The 13,193-nt window shown below is 43.3% G+C and overlaps 1 protein-coding gene across 1 annotated transcript in view; it reads left to right on the forward strand.

The window, feature by feature from the left end:
- LOC140690712 (uncharacterized) overlaps positions 1-12,818 on the forward strand; it is a 65,683-nt gene extending 52,865 nt beyond the window's left edge. Inside the window, exons 7-9 of the mRNA XM_072952633.1 lie at positions 7,395-7,568; positions 8,022-8,161; positions 12,600-12,818. Of these exons, the coding sequence (XP_072808734.1) occupies positions 7,395-7,568; positions 8,022-8,075 (228 nt within the window). The 3' untranslated portion in view covers positions 8,076-8,161; positions 12,600-12,818. The remainder of the gene's footprint in view (positions 1-7,394; positions 7,569-8,021; positions 8,162-12,599) is intronic.
- The last annotated feature ends 375 nt before the right edge of the window (positions 12,819-13,193 follow it).

Consider the following 13,193-nt stretch of genomic DNA (forward strand, 5'->3'; position numbering starts at 1 on the left):
GAGGGATGACTCTACATATAGGAGTGGAATTGCTGAGCCATATAACTCTAAGCTTTTGAGGAAATACCAGGCTTCTCCAAAGAAGTTGCACAATTGTCCCTTTCCCCTGGCCGCATATGAGGTTTCTCTGCCTCCTGAACGACATTTGTTATTGTCCATGATTTGGTAATAACCATCCTAGTGGGTGTAAAATGAGATCTCATTTTGATTTTGATTTGTCTAGTGATGTTGAGCATCTTTTCATATGCTTATTGGCCATTTGTATATGTATCTAAATTCGTGGTAAATTTAAAAATTGGGTCTGTTTTATTGTATTGTTCAGTTGTAAGAATTCGTTATATATCCTGGATGCTACTCTCTTATTAGATACATGTTTTGCAAAATTGTTCTTCTATTCTGCACATTGTCTTTCACTATGTTTTTTTAAACATTAAAACAATTTCTTTACAGGGGAGGTAGTTAGATGTAATGATTTATTTTATTTTTCTTGCTAAGCAAGCACTCTCTGACTTGAAATACCCATTTCCCCTGTCATTTCACTTTCTTGATGATGTCCTTTGTAAGAAAAGGGTTTTAATTTTGATGAAGTCCAGTTTATCTGCTTTTTTCTTCTATCACTTGTGCTCTTGGTATTGTATCCAGGAAACCAAAGCCTATCCTAGGACCACAAAGATTTATACTGTGTCTTCTTTTAGAAAGTTTATAGGTTTAATTTTTACATTTCTGTCTGTGATCTACTTTGTTTTAATTTTTATTTGTTATATAAAATATGGGTGTTCAGATTCCAGATTGATTCTTCTGCCTGCAGACACCCAGCTGTCCCTGCACAATTTGTTGAATAGACTATTCTTTCAATGGGGTGTTTTTGGCCCCCTAGTGGAAAACTATCTGTAAATGTAAGTTTTTCCCCGTGGGTTTTTATTGTGTCTCATAGATTTATTTATCCAAACTTATGCCAGCAACATACTGACTTATTACTATAGCATTTTAGTACCTTTTAAAGTGAGTCCTCCAACTTTACTCTTCTTTTGCAAGGTTATTTTGGCTATCCTGGGCCCCTTGCACGTCCATATTAATTTTGGGATCAGTTTTTCAATTTTTGCAAAGAAGTCAGCTGGAATTTTGATAGGGATTCCACTGTATATGTAGATCATTTTGAGGAGTCTTAATATTTTTAATAATACTGTCTATCATTCCATGGAAATGGGATGTCTTCCATATATGTAGATCTTTTAAAATTTATTTTGGTGATACTTCAAAAAGTTCAATGTACAAATCTTGTAAATTTTTGTTAAATGTATCTCTCATTTTATTTTTAATGCTGCTGTAATTGGAAATGCTGAGTTTCTTATGGGTGGGACTATATATCAATCTTCTTATTTCTAGAATTCCTTAAGAGCAATTACCCTAGTTATATATTTGCTACTTAAATCTATCCACAACAATTCCCCACCCCGTGTTATAAGAAACCAAGACCCAAGTTAAGCTACCTGAACACCTATGTGGAAATGTGAAATGAGACCCTTGGGTGGGGCTTTGTGCAGATGATACTGGAGCTTATTCAGGATGGCTTCATCGTAATTTCTTTTAAACAACCCTTTCGGTGTATTTAGTCAGATACATTAAGAACATGCCCTTTTGATGTGCGGAGTAGCTAAGACTATGATTTTCAAATAATTTCTAATGAGAGTGTTGTTCTTGAAACCTAATTTGCATCAATCTTTGAAGATTTATGTTTCAGGGGCTTTGACTAAAGAACACCTGTCTTTAATCAATAACGACAACTAAATGCTCAAGCAACATGTAAGAGCTTGAGCAAACTGCCCCTACCCCATAGTGCTGGGTGGCTGCAGCTGCAACTGGAGTCAGCGCTTACCTATCCCAGTACACTTGTGCTGATCTGCTCAAAGTGGTTCGTCCAACAGTTTGTCAGTAGTCTGTTGGACAAAGTCATTAAAAATTGATTGAAGGTTGCTGGAATGCAATATATTCTTATTAATATTAATTAAGCACATATTGAGTGCTTATTGTATGATGGAATTGTCCCTCAGCCTCACATGAATATTATTTTTCATAAAACCTCACATATTTCCTTGTTAATCTCACTTTACAGATAAGGAGACAGACAATTAGGTCTTCTCTCTTTTGGGGGAGCTCATTATCAATGATGGGAAGTTATAAGGAAAAAGATATTGATTCATCATGAGAAAACATTTTTCTGAGGGTCAGCAAAGAAGAAGATGAACACTGAAGAAGGTGATCATTGTTCAAGTGAGACAAGCCCTGGGTTGTGCGGAGTCAGCATCCCTGTCCTAGAGAAGGCACGTGTAGAGCTGCGTACTGGGTGAGGCGGCGCGGCCGCACAGGGAACGCGGATGCTGGGCCGTTGGGCTGTGCTCAGGCCCGGTGGGGCTTTCTCCTAAGGGCAGTGGACCATCATTGACAGATTTTATGTTGGAGAGTGGGGTGCTCTCGTAGTTCACTTTTGTCTTGTAGAATGCTTGGAAACATTTAGAAGGCTTGGCAGGAGGTGATGTGATGAGTCAGAGTAGGGTGGCTGCGAGGTGTAGCAGTGTTCAATTTTCAAGTTGTTTTCAGGCCCAGGCTTGTGGCTCAGTAGCCGTGTCAGTTTGAATGACACACTCAAGGAAGTGAAACAATTTATCTAATCAATTGAAGCAGTGATGTACCCAATTCCCAGGACTGTTGTGGAGATCCAGTGAGATAACGTTTGCAGTGTGCAGCATGGTCCCAGCACAGAGTCAGTGCTGAGTGAGTGACAGTGAGTATCTGGTAGGTCAGGTGTGGGTGGTGGGACTCGGTGTCTGAGGATATCTGGGCCCTGAAGGAGGGGTCCATTCACATCTGTGAGTGATGGGTCTGAGTTGGGAGAGGCACGGAGAACTTAGCCCCGGACCAGAGGCCCTGGGCAGGACGGCTATTGGAGGAGCACCATGAAGTCAGCTCTTTGCAGGTGGAGTTGGAGGTGCCCTTGTGACATCTAAGTGCAGTGTCACGAGCTGAAAGAGGAGGTCTGGGCCCAGGCTGTGCATTTTCGAATAATGTCAACTCCTGAGGACACCGAAGTATTGATCACTGAACGGAAGTCATACTTTACAGGACAAATGAATAGTAGTATCACCTCTGTCATCAAAGCTCACGTCTATTTATTCATCACTCAGTTTGCTAATTGGGTACTTACAGAGCTCACTTCACCGTCCTCCCGTGGGCTCAGGCTCCACAGAAAAGAGCTGGTGTGTCTTCCTCTTTTCCAGAAGAAGACACATTTAGCTTGTAGCCTTCTGTACCTCGCCAGAATTAGGATATTAGTTTGTTGGTTTAATTGTATTTTCTGTTGGCCATGTCCTGACAGGAGAGAAATTTTACCTCATGGTCATGTTTCAATTAGCTGTTACTGAGAATTGCTGATCTGATACATAGTGTATGTATTATATTAACTTTGTAGAGTAGTTATCATTTTTCTGTCTTTGCCCTTTAATTTTGATTGCCCCTTCAGTGTTCTATCCTTTTTGGGGCCTTATTTTTTTTTAATTAAAAAATGTCTGTTAACAGTTAAGAAAACAAAAACAAAGAAAAAATGCACATGGGAGCTAAATTTAGAAAATGTCTAGTGTGTTTTCTATCTCGGCAATGGAGGGTTCTAGAAACTCGTGAAAACTTTCATTACACAAGTTCCTTAAAATGCTGATTAAGAAATAAAACCTTCCTTCCTCATCTTTCAAGCTGCACAACTAATTGTCAAGAAAGTGAGGGGAAATTCTCAGAAGCCAAGACAAATGAGAAAGCAGGGTTTCTGGGAGATATGCGAGCCTTAGAATCCCTGGGGTGCTGGTTCGATCCTGAACTGATTTTCAGTTGCCTTGACAGGAGGGCAGGATGTGAGCCCCAGGCCTCTGACACTAGGAGTTGGATGGGGGATCATATTATGGGCCAAGCCCATCCTGAGGATCTTGGTTTACTAAATGGTGAAATAGGAAAAAAAAGAATTCCTCAAGGCAAGAAAATAAGGAAAGTCAATTTTGTTGGAAGAGGGGAAAAATAACAAATCCAAAGTAAGGATATAGTTTAAAGTTGTTCTGGCATTAGAGTGACCACAAACACCTGGCAGAAAAGCACAGCTACTCCTTGATTGATAAGTTGTGTTTTGAATGAATCAGTGAACAGCCATTCTGAAAAAGGCCTCCAGAGTCTTGTGGATCAAGATACTGGACAGCAAACACCTCTCTTCCAAGGTCTCATTCAAATAACCAGAAAGGTTTTAAAGGAAAGAAGCCATGATCATAGTTCTATTTATTAACATTTCTATATGCTACGAATTCAGAGGTGACTATGGAGTTGTCTCCTCTATTATGGACCTTACTTTCTCTTTGGGGAGACAAAATGACATAGTTGGTAATCTTGGTGGAGGGAGGTGTTAGTGTGTTGCACTTAGCCAGGAGAGGAGATTAAGAAAACAGTGAAGGGTGGGTGAAATTTTTAGCTGAGGACAGTCTTGTTCACTTGGCTTTTAATTGCAGGCTCAATGAGCTGTCACTGGAGGGAATAGATCTTACAGAGGATGGACTTAGCTCAGGCCTCATTGGAATGGACAAATGAACCTGGAGAAAGACAGTCAAATCTGTGCAGACATTAAAGTTCACTTGAACGTGCTGCATCCCTGAGCCAAAGATAGGACAAATATGCAGCAATTCTTGAGGACAGAAGAGTGGTTTTTAAGGTTCTCCAAGAATGAATCCCATGGAACCGAGATGGCCAGTTGTCAAACTGAGACTTTGTTCTTTGGACGGTATACCCAGCAAGGATATTGGCCTTTTATATGTTTCCATTTGTCTTTAATACATGTCTGTTGATGAGGACATGGGCACAAATGTTTGACACCTTGTCGAGGCGATTTTGGATACCTGCCTAGAAGCACGGGCACAGTTGTGGCTGCTTCATACATCTTGCAGCCCATCCCTTTCCCCGGCTCCGTGATCACGGCAGAGTGGTTCCTTGTTGACCTGTCCGTTTCCTCTGTGACATCATAACCCATGAAAAGACCGGAGCATATTAACTTGGCTTTGTTAAAGTCAAAGAAACAGATCAAATATGGAGTCAGATTTGTTCTTTCCTATTTCAGTAGTACCATGGAGATGGCAGTTTGGGCAGCTTTTTGTAGTGTCCTGGAGGCTTTCTCTCTCAGCTTCTGGGTGCCTCTATTGAAAACCCTTCATTGCTGTCTGGCCTGCTGGTAATGCACACTGCCTGTTTTGCCCTGAAGATGTGTTCTGTTTATAAACTCATCTCTACTCCTTGGAAAACAACTCAAGAAAAACTCAGTTGGTTTTCCACCAGCCATGGGCAGGGGTGAGGTATACCATGTTATTATTTCATAAAATAATAGTAATAATAGTAATAGTAATAGTACTAGAAATAATAATAGTATTATAATAATAATAATAATATAAAAGAAGTCTTAAAACAGGACTGAGCACATTGGAGAGAGTCAATAAATGCTTTCTGGCTTAAATCAAAAGTGATGACTTAGTGATTCCATGGCTGCTGTATTTGCTAAGCTAATTACTCCTTTGCTCCATTACACATTATTTTAACTGAAAAAGAAATGCAAGCAAATGGTTAAAAAAAAAACTCAAACAGAGCACAAAAATACACAAGTGAAAGAAGTTTTCCCTCATCCTCTCTTCTTTCAGCCCTGTCTGGAGATGCCACTGTTTACTATCTTTTGGGTGCTTTTCCAGATATGCTTTGCACATTCCCACCTATGTATGTAAATTCCTTTAAAATTTTAGTTATTTTTAACTTAAAGAGATTTAAATCCTCAAGTGGCTTCTGCCCGGGTAATAGAACAGAACAAATCTGACTCCATATTAGATCTGTTCCTTTGAATTTAACCCTATGCTCTGTCTCCTAGGCTTCATCTTGCTTGTAAAAAATTGTTGCCTAGAGCCTGAAATACACAGGAGAGCTTATTCTGAAGCTCTGACCTTTAAGGATATTTAACACTTTTTCATTCATTAAAAGATAGCAAATTGCAGAATAGAAAATAACGTTTGTTTTGTTGGAGATTTACAGGGATCTGACCCACGCAGATAGCTGTAAGAACAAAGGATTCTAACAAAAAGGAATTCCTACACTAAGAAGTTTGCAACAACCAAGCGCGTAGGAAAGGAGCCTGAATTGTGACTTGGGGAGATGGTTTTCCAGAACATTAGTTTGCCAACTAGGTCTACAGAAACTTGCTATTCCAAGCCCCAACATCTGGTTTCCAAACTTATTGTCCTGTCCTGCACTGAGGAGAATGAATTTGGACTTGGTAACACTCCTATCTACCTAGAAAGCTGGGCACTGGAGCTGAGTGTTATGGAAACAGGCCAGCCAAGAAACAAGCACCAATCGGAGTGCTGGAGTACTCAGAATTATTATGCCGGCGGGCTCAGAGGGGCTTCTGCTCCGAAGTTCTGAGCACCTCCAAGACGTGCACATGAGGTTTTAAATACTTCAATACAAGTAAGGGGATATTAGCCAATAAGACTTAAAGAACAAAAAGCAAGGAATCAGTACACTGGAGCTTATCAATTTGTAATAGATCACATTACTGACACTTGTTGAGCTTGGAATTACGAGTTAGGTTGTTAGGCCAATAAACTGACACTAAACTTCAGATTTACGAGATAGCCCAGCAGAACTTAGATCAGTAAACCGACACTTATCACACTTAGATTTGTGACTTAGCTTGTTAGCCCAGCTGGACTTTTCCTTCACATGAGGACAGCTCTCCCACCCCCAGGAAACCACTGTGAGCCCTTGATGTTTCCACTAGGGTGGGGTATGGTTTACCCAGGAGGGATGGGGACTATGCACCAACACTCAGGCAGTCTGCTCTGTCTGGGGCTCTGATCTTGTACCACACCACTCCCCCCAGCCCAACACCTGGGACAGTGGAGCTAAGGCAGTGATCCTTCCTGCCTGTTTCCCAGCGTGTAAAAGGGGAATATGTGCTCTTCCCAAGGAAGTTCTGAGCGACAACACCTGCGGGTGCTTGGTTCTCAGAGCAACAGAAAACCCAGCTCCGCATGGGGGCAACGGGTGTGATCCCCGTAGTGTTTCTGCAGAAGCATCTGATGGAGGGCTGGATCAGGGAGGTAAAACATGAGCTGCGGGACTTGAATGGTTACAGAAGGGTACAGAGGTAGGTCTGCCATCTCAGGGTGCCCTAGAGGTAAAGCTTTTTCTCTCCAACTCCGCTACGACACTGCCCTATCCAGACCCATCCCTTCTCTGCTCTTCCTGTCCATCTGTATCCCTCCACTTTTCCCCTCTTCTCCACCCGCTCCCATCTTCTCCCTCCCTCGCTGTCCCACCTTCTCTCGCAGAATCCAGAGAGGATCCATGTCCCTCCTGCGCATGCGCTGTCGGTGCCTGGTGGTCCGCTGGTTCGAAGCTCCATGTCCGAGCCGGGGATTGGCCCCAAATGCTTCTCAACTCTGTCGCCCGTTAGGCCTTTGGTTCCTGCCTGGGGCCGGGGCTTCTGGCTGTGGAAGTGCAAGGTGGGGGGCTCCCGGGAAAGGGTTCAGGCGGCTTCGGGAGGGTGATCCGCCTTTCACAGCCCCCAAGGGCGCCAGTCAGCCCGTGTTCAGCTGAATTTCTCTGGCCAGACCCTTCTGACAGCACCACCTGCCCCGGCGCCCCGGCCACAGCTGTCCAGGTCCAGGTGTGCGCCTGCCACCTCTCACCCAGCTGGGATCCCCTCAGTCCACGGCTGGCGTCCCCTTCCCCTCTCCCGCCCGCGAGTCCTCTCCTCCCGGGCTTCCTCTCCTCGGCCGCCTGCCCGTCCCCACCAATGGGCGGGCTGTTTCCCGGGCGGGCGTGGTCTGCGGACCTGGACGGGAGCGGGCGGCTTATGCTGGTGCTGGGGCTGGCCTCCGAGCGGGGCTGCAGCCCGCACCCCCCCTTTCCCTCCCCCCTAGGGCTGCCCTCCTTTCCCTTTCACCCTCCCTCAGGACCAGCTCAGTGGCCTGTGTGCTGCTCCCCGGGCTGAGAGCCTCTGGCTGTAGCGCCCAGCTTCACCTGGTGGAGTCGGGAAAAGGGAGCATCAGTGCTGAGCAAGCTTCTGTCTCCTCCCTCAGTGTTTCTGCCGCAGGTAAGTACCTTGAACACTTTCAGGTGTTATGATGGCGGTGCTTGTTGATGTCACGTGTTTTTATAGTGAGAGGGATTAACAGTGGTGAAAGCAGGGCTTGGTTCTGTTAAAAATGAGCTGAAGGCATGAAGCTGTGATATCCTCCTTCCTTCCCTCTCCAAGGGTGAAACGTGTGACCGTCGATTTTAAAAAGACAGTTACAGTCCCTAACTAGCCCAGCCCAGCTAGTGTGTGTTAACAGGAACAGCATCACCAGAGGCCTTGGAGACCCAGGGATATTGCAGTCCTAAAGAACTCCTGGCACAGTTTGGTTTGTATTGGTTTTTTGTTTTTCTTAAATTGTGGGACAGACTAGTGGTATAAAAAGAAAAATATTTGTCAAGAAATATTTTTTCATATAACAGCGTTATTGTGATATAGTTCACACATCATGAATTCCATCCATTTAAATGGTAAAATTCAGCAGCTTTTAGCATATTCACAGTTGTGCAACCATTATTATTCCAGAACGTTTTTATCACTTCAGAAAGAGCAGTGGAAATTAATGACCTATCCACCCCTCCCCAGTGGTGGTTCTAAAGAAATTTCTTGGCTAATCTTGACCATAAATTCACTTGTTACATTCCAAGAAAAATCTGGTAGGAATTCTAATCAGAATTGCAATGAATCTGTCTATCAAAACAGGAAGAATTAACGTCTTTATGGCACAAACTTCTTCTACCCATGAATATATTTCGGACCCTATATTTTCCTCTGTCCAGAGCCTGGCCCATGGGAAGTCCTCACTACTTGTTGGGCTTGTGAATGATGAGATTCTATACATCGTTAGTTGCAGCTGTAGCCTTTCACAGAAGAGAAAAGAAACCTCAGTGAAACAAGTGACTCTCTGATGGTCAGAAAGAGTGACAGCCATTGCTGGAGTGATCCAGTGGACTTGGTGTTTGCAACCAGAATTCTCCACCACCTACAGCTAAGGGGATTAGAGTGTTCTTTTATTTTTTCTTAATGGCGTTGCTTTTATTTTTACTTATTTTTTCAATTATTTTTTATTTAAGTGTAGTCAATTTACAATGTTAGTTTCAGGTGTACAGCAGAGATTCAGTTATAAACATATGCATATGTATATACATATGTTTTAGATTGTTTTTAGTATAACTCATTACAAGAAATTGAATATAGTTCCCTGTGTTATATAGCAGGTCCTTGTCATTTATTTTATTTTTACTAATTTGTATCTGTTAATCCCTCCTTTCCTGCCTGCTAAATACAGTTTGCTTTCTATGTCCATGAGTCCATTTATAGGAGCACCATTTTTCCTAGTAATATATGCTCTTTGGCTGCTTTCAGTTTCAGTAATTCCATCTTATCTGTGGGCGCTTTTCTTCTGGTGGCCTTTATGTGGTTTGCACACGTGGTAATAGAGATCTTTATTTGGGAGAACTCCAGGTCTCGTGTAGTCCCTGGTACAGAATGCCCACTGAATTGATGATTGAACTGGGAAAAAAGCACAGTAAATGCTGGAATTTCCACTATGGTTGAGAATTCCAGGTTTCAATAACCTGTTTAGACAACCTTAATATTGGCTGCACCCATACTGGGTAATTTGGTGGAAATTCATGGTATGGTGGTGTAGAGACGGGGCCTTATATTCTTCTTCTCTTTCTATTTTCTAACACTCATTCTCCTGGGCCTTCCAGATCCTCCCCCAGAAGTGCCCAGGGCTGGCTTGGTGCTGCACTGAGGCAATATTTGTTAATAACGCCCTTTCCTCTTCTCCTCTGAGCCTCCGATTCTTTCTGTGCACAATGAGCGCTTAGACTAGATAAATACTTTTCAGTTTCTTTTAAAGCCATGTTTCCTTTGAGAAACAGAAAATGCAAATATCTCCTCTCAACCCAACCCTTTAGATTTTGGTATGTCCTCCAAGGAGTGACATAGCTCTTTGTGAAAAATTGATGTGATTTTGATTGCAGATGACACAGAAAAGACTCTTCAGAGATTTATTGCAGGGAGAGGGCAGGAAAGAGGCAGTATGTGACACTTTCTAGTGTGAGCAACGGAGCAGGGACTTGGATTTAAATACGGTGTCTGACGTGGCCTCTCTCTAATCTTGTAGAATGTGATAAACTTCTCTACCTCAGTTTCTTGATGTGTCAAGTTGGGGTGATAATATTTTAAGGCTTCTGTGAAACATTATACAAATAAGACATTTGTGTCTCGGTAGAAACAAGATCTGCTAGGGATTCAGGGATTTGTTTAAAAAAAATTCTTGTCCATAACACTCTGTCTGTGTGTATTTAGACGTTCCTGGAGGGTGAGGGTGAGTCTAAAGTCCATTGTGGGACAGGTGGCCCATATTTCTCCGTGTCCCAGTTTACCCCCTACTCCCCAGTCCTCTTCCTCAGTCCAGGATGAAGTTCCCTAGTAGATTTACACAGAGGTCTTGTGGAAATGGCTTTTCATTTTATTGTTTCACCAAGAAGGGCTGCCATCATGATCTCTGTGGTCAGGTTTTGAAGGGCTGCCATCATGATATCTGGTAAGAATTCTATGCAATTTGGAGTTCCAATTTAATGAAAAGAAAAAAATTACAAATAGAAAATTAGAACAAGGGTGGTGACAGGGGCTCTTTTAAGTGGACACCATTAGCTTTGTTAGCTTCAGGTGCTGTGGCCTGTTGCCACGAGGACCCATCCTCTTGCTCTGAAGTTGGAGGGACTAGTGGGCTCAGTGGGAATGTTAACTGAGTGTATCTCATGGGCTGGGCATTGTCCTATTTGTACTGTGTGTTCCTTATTTGAGACAGTGAGCTCACCTAACCTCGATAACCTCTTTAAAATATTAGACTTTTAATTTTGAGATGTAATGTAGATTCCCATGTGGTAGTAAGAGATTATATGGAGAGGGCCTATGGGCCCTTTGCCCAGTTTTCTTAATGGTTCCATCTTGCAGTGTTGGGGTACAATTCATTACTGACTCACTAACAATTTGAGGTTTGTGTTATTGCCCTTATTTCTATTCACGATTAAACTGGGGCTTCGAGAAGCACACAGGCCTGTCCAGGTCACCCACATTGTTAATGCAGAGTCGGGTGAACGTGGGCTTGGGATTTCCAGGCAGTACCATTATGATGGTTTGTGGCAGGGAGCAGCATTCACTTTGCTTGTTTATTCATTCATTCAACAAACATTTATTGAGTAAACTCTGTGGGTCAGATGCTTTCATAGAGTTATCTGATTCTTCAGCAGTACTGAGAATCAGGTAATGTTTATATTTTTTAATCTGAGAAAATTAGCTCTGAGAGGTTATAACCCCCCCAAAGGAAGTATAACTCATAAAGGAGGGATAGAACATGTGTACAGTCACCTCCTTTTATGCAGGTGGTACCCTATGCATTTTACATTTTCAAACATCTGTAATCCAGATATATTCTTGTAAGGCAAGGCTTTTTTTTTTTAATTGAAGTATAGTCAAGTTTACAATGTTGTGTCAATTGCAAGGTGTTTTTTGACTTTTGAATTAAAAAATACTTTTTCAGCTGGGTAATTAGGTGTATTTACTTGTTTCATTTTTAAAATGAGGTACTGGGGTTTGAACCCAGGACCTCGTACATGCTAAGTATATGCTCTACCAATGAACAGTACCCTCTACCCCAAGGCAAGTTTTCTTATCCATTATTATGAAGCTTAGGAGTTCAAATAAATTGAATAGGAATCCAGATCTTTTGATCCTACTGTGGTCCTTTTCTTTATATTCTGCTGAAGGGGGTTGGGGAAGCATTTCCTTTGTTCATTTCTTTATTCAGCATTTTTGAGCAGTGACGTTGCATCAGGGCCTTGCTAGGTGCTTGGAAATAGAAAATAAGAAATGACCTTTCTCTGCAGAGGCAGGAAGCCTAGACCAAAAGCTGGGTAATGTGATCGAGCTACAGTAGCCATATGCAGACTCTGAGGACAAACTGTATCCTTGGATTTGCTTTGGCTTCCCTTGTCTTCTGGCTGGTACACACCAGGTCACCGCAACCCAGATGGGCCCGTAGCACACAGCAGAGAATGTACCTCGATCTCCTCTCCCCTCTCGGCAGGGCCTGCAACATGAGCATCCCTGACTACGTGCAGTGTGCTGAGGACCACCAGACTCGTCCCGTTGTGGTCCAATCCATAGAGATCATCTCAGAGGAGAATTTCTTTTGCATCTATCAGCTACTCACCTCGGTTAGCCATATCAGCCCTTGTGGCTCCCAGTGGACACTCTGTATCCACTACAGGCACCGCTATGTGCCCGAGAATCGGTGGAGCGTCTTCCAGAAACACCCCAAGGTCGTGGGCCTTGTCACCATTACCGAATGTCTCTCTGCCAAGGCCTTCGAGAAGCTCCACATGCAGAGGAGCTGTATGGCACATCGCTTAATGACTCTCAGCTTTTTGTCTTTATGCAGCATGGGGAGGTAGCCGAGCAGACGCGCACCGACGTTGCCTTCAATCTAAGAGTACTGCAGGGTGGTGGAGAAGAGGATCGAGGACTTCACTGAGTCACCCTTCATCTTGCTCAAGTCCAAGTGGCTGGATGGTGGCCCCAAGAATTCTGGGGACAAGATCCCCCTCCCCTGCATCCCGTTTGAAAAGGAGGACTTCATGGGACTGGACACAGACAGCAGGTAAGTTTACCTGGAAGCCAGTCCACCTTGGCTGTGTGCTGGATTGCTTCCCTACATCCAGAAAGGGATCAGCAAGGAAGAAGTCAATCTTGTAGCCAAGGGGGGAGGGAGGTGCAGCCCGCCGGTTTCCAGACATTTCAAAGTGAATCCGCCTTTATTTCAGAGAGATCCTTTTAGGGTTAGTGTGGACACTTACTCCCGCTTTACAGCCAGGAACATGGTGGGACCCCTGGAGTTGCTGTCCAATAAAGTAGCCAAAGCCACTGATGCTAGGAGCACTGGGGAGGAGGCTGGACTGAGCTGAGATGTGCTGTAGGTCAAATGCACATCAGACGCTGAGGCTTGTCTAGTAAAAGTACATAAACTATCACTTTA

Source organism: Vicugna pacos, chromosome 31, assembly GCF_048564905.1.
Source record: "Vicugna pacos chromosome 31, VicPac4, whole genome shotgun sequence".
Classification (NCBI taxonomy): Eukaryota; Metazoa; Chordata; class Mammalia; order Artiodactyla; family Camelidae; genus Vicugna; species Vicugna pacos.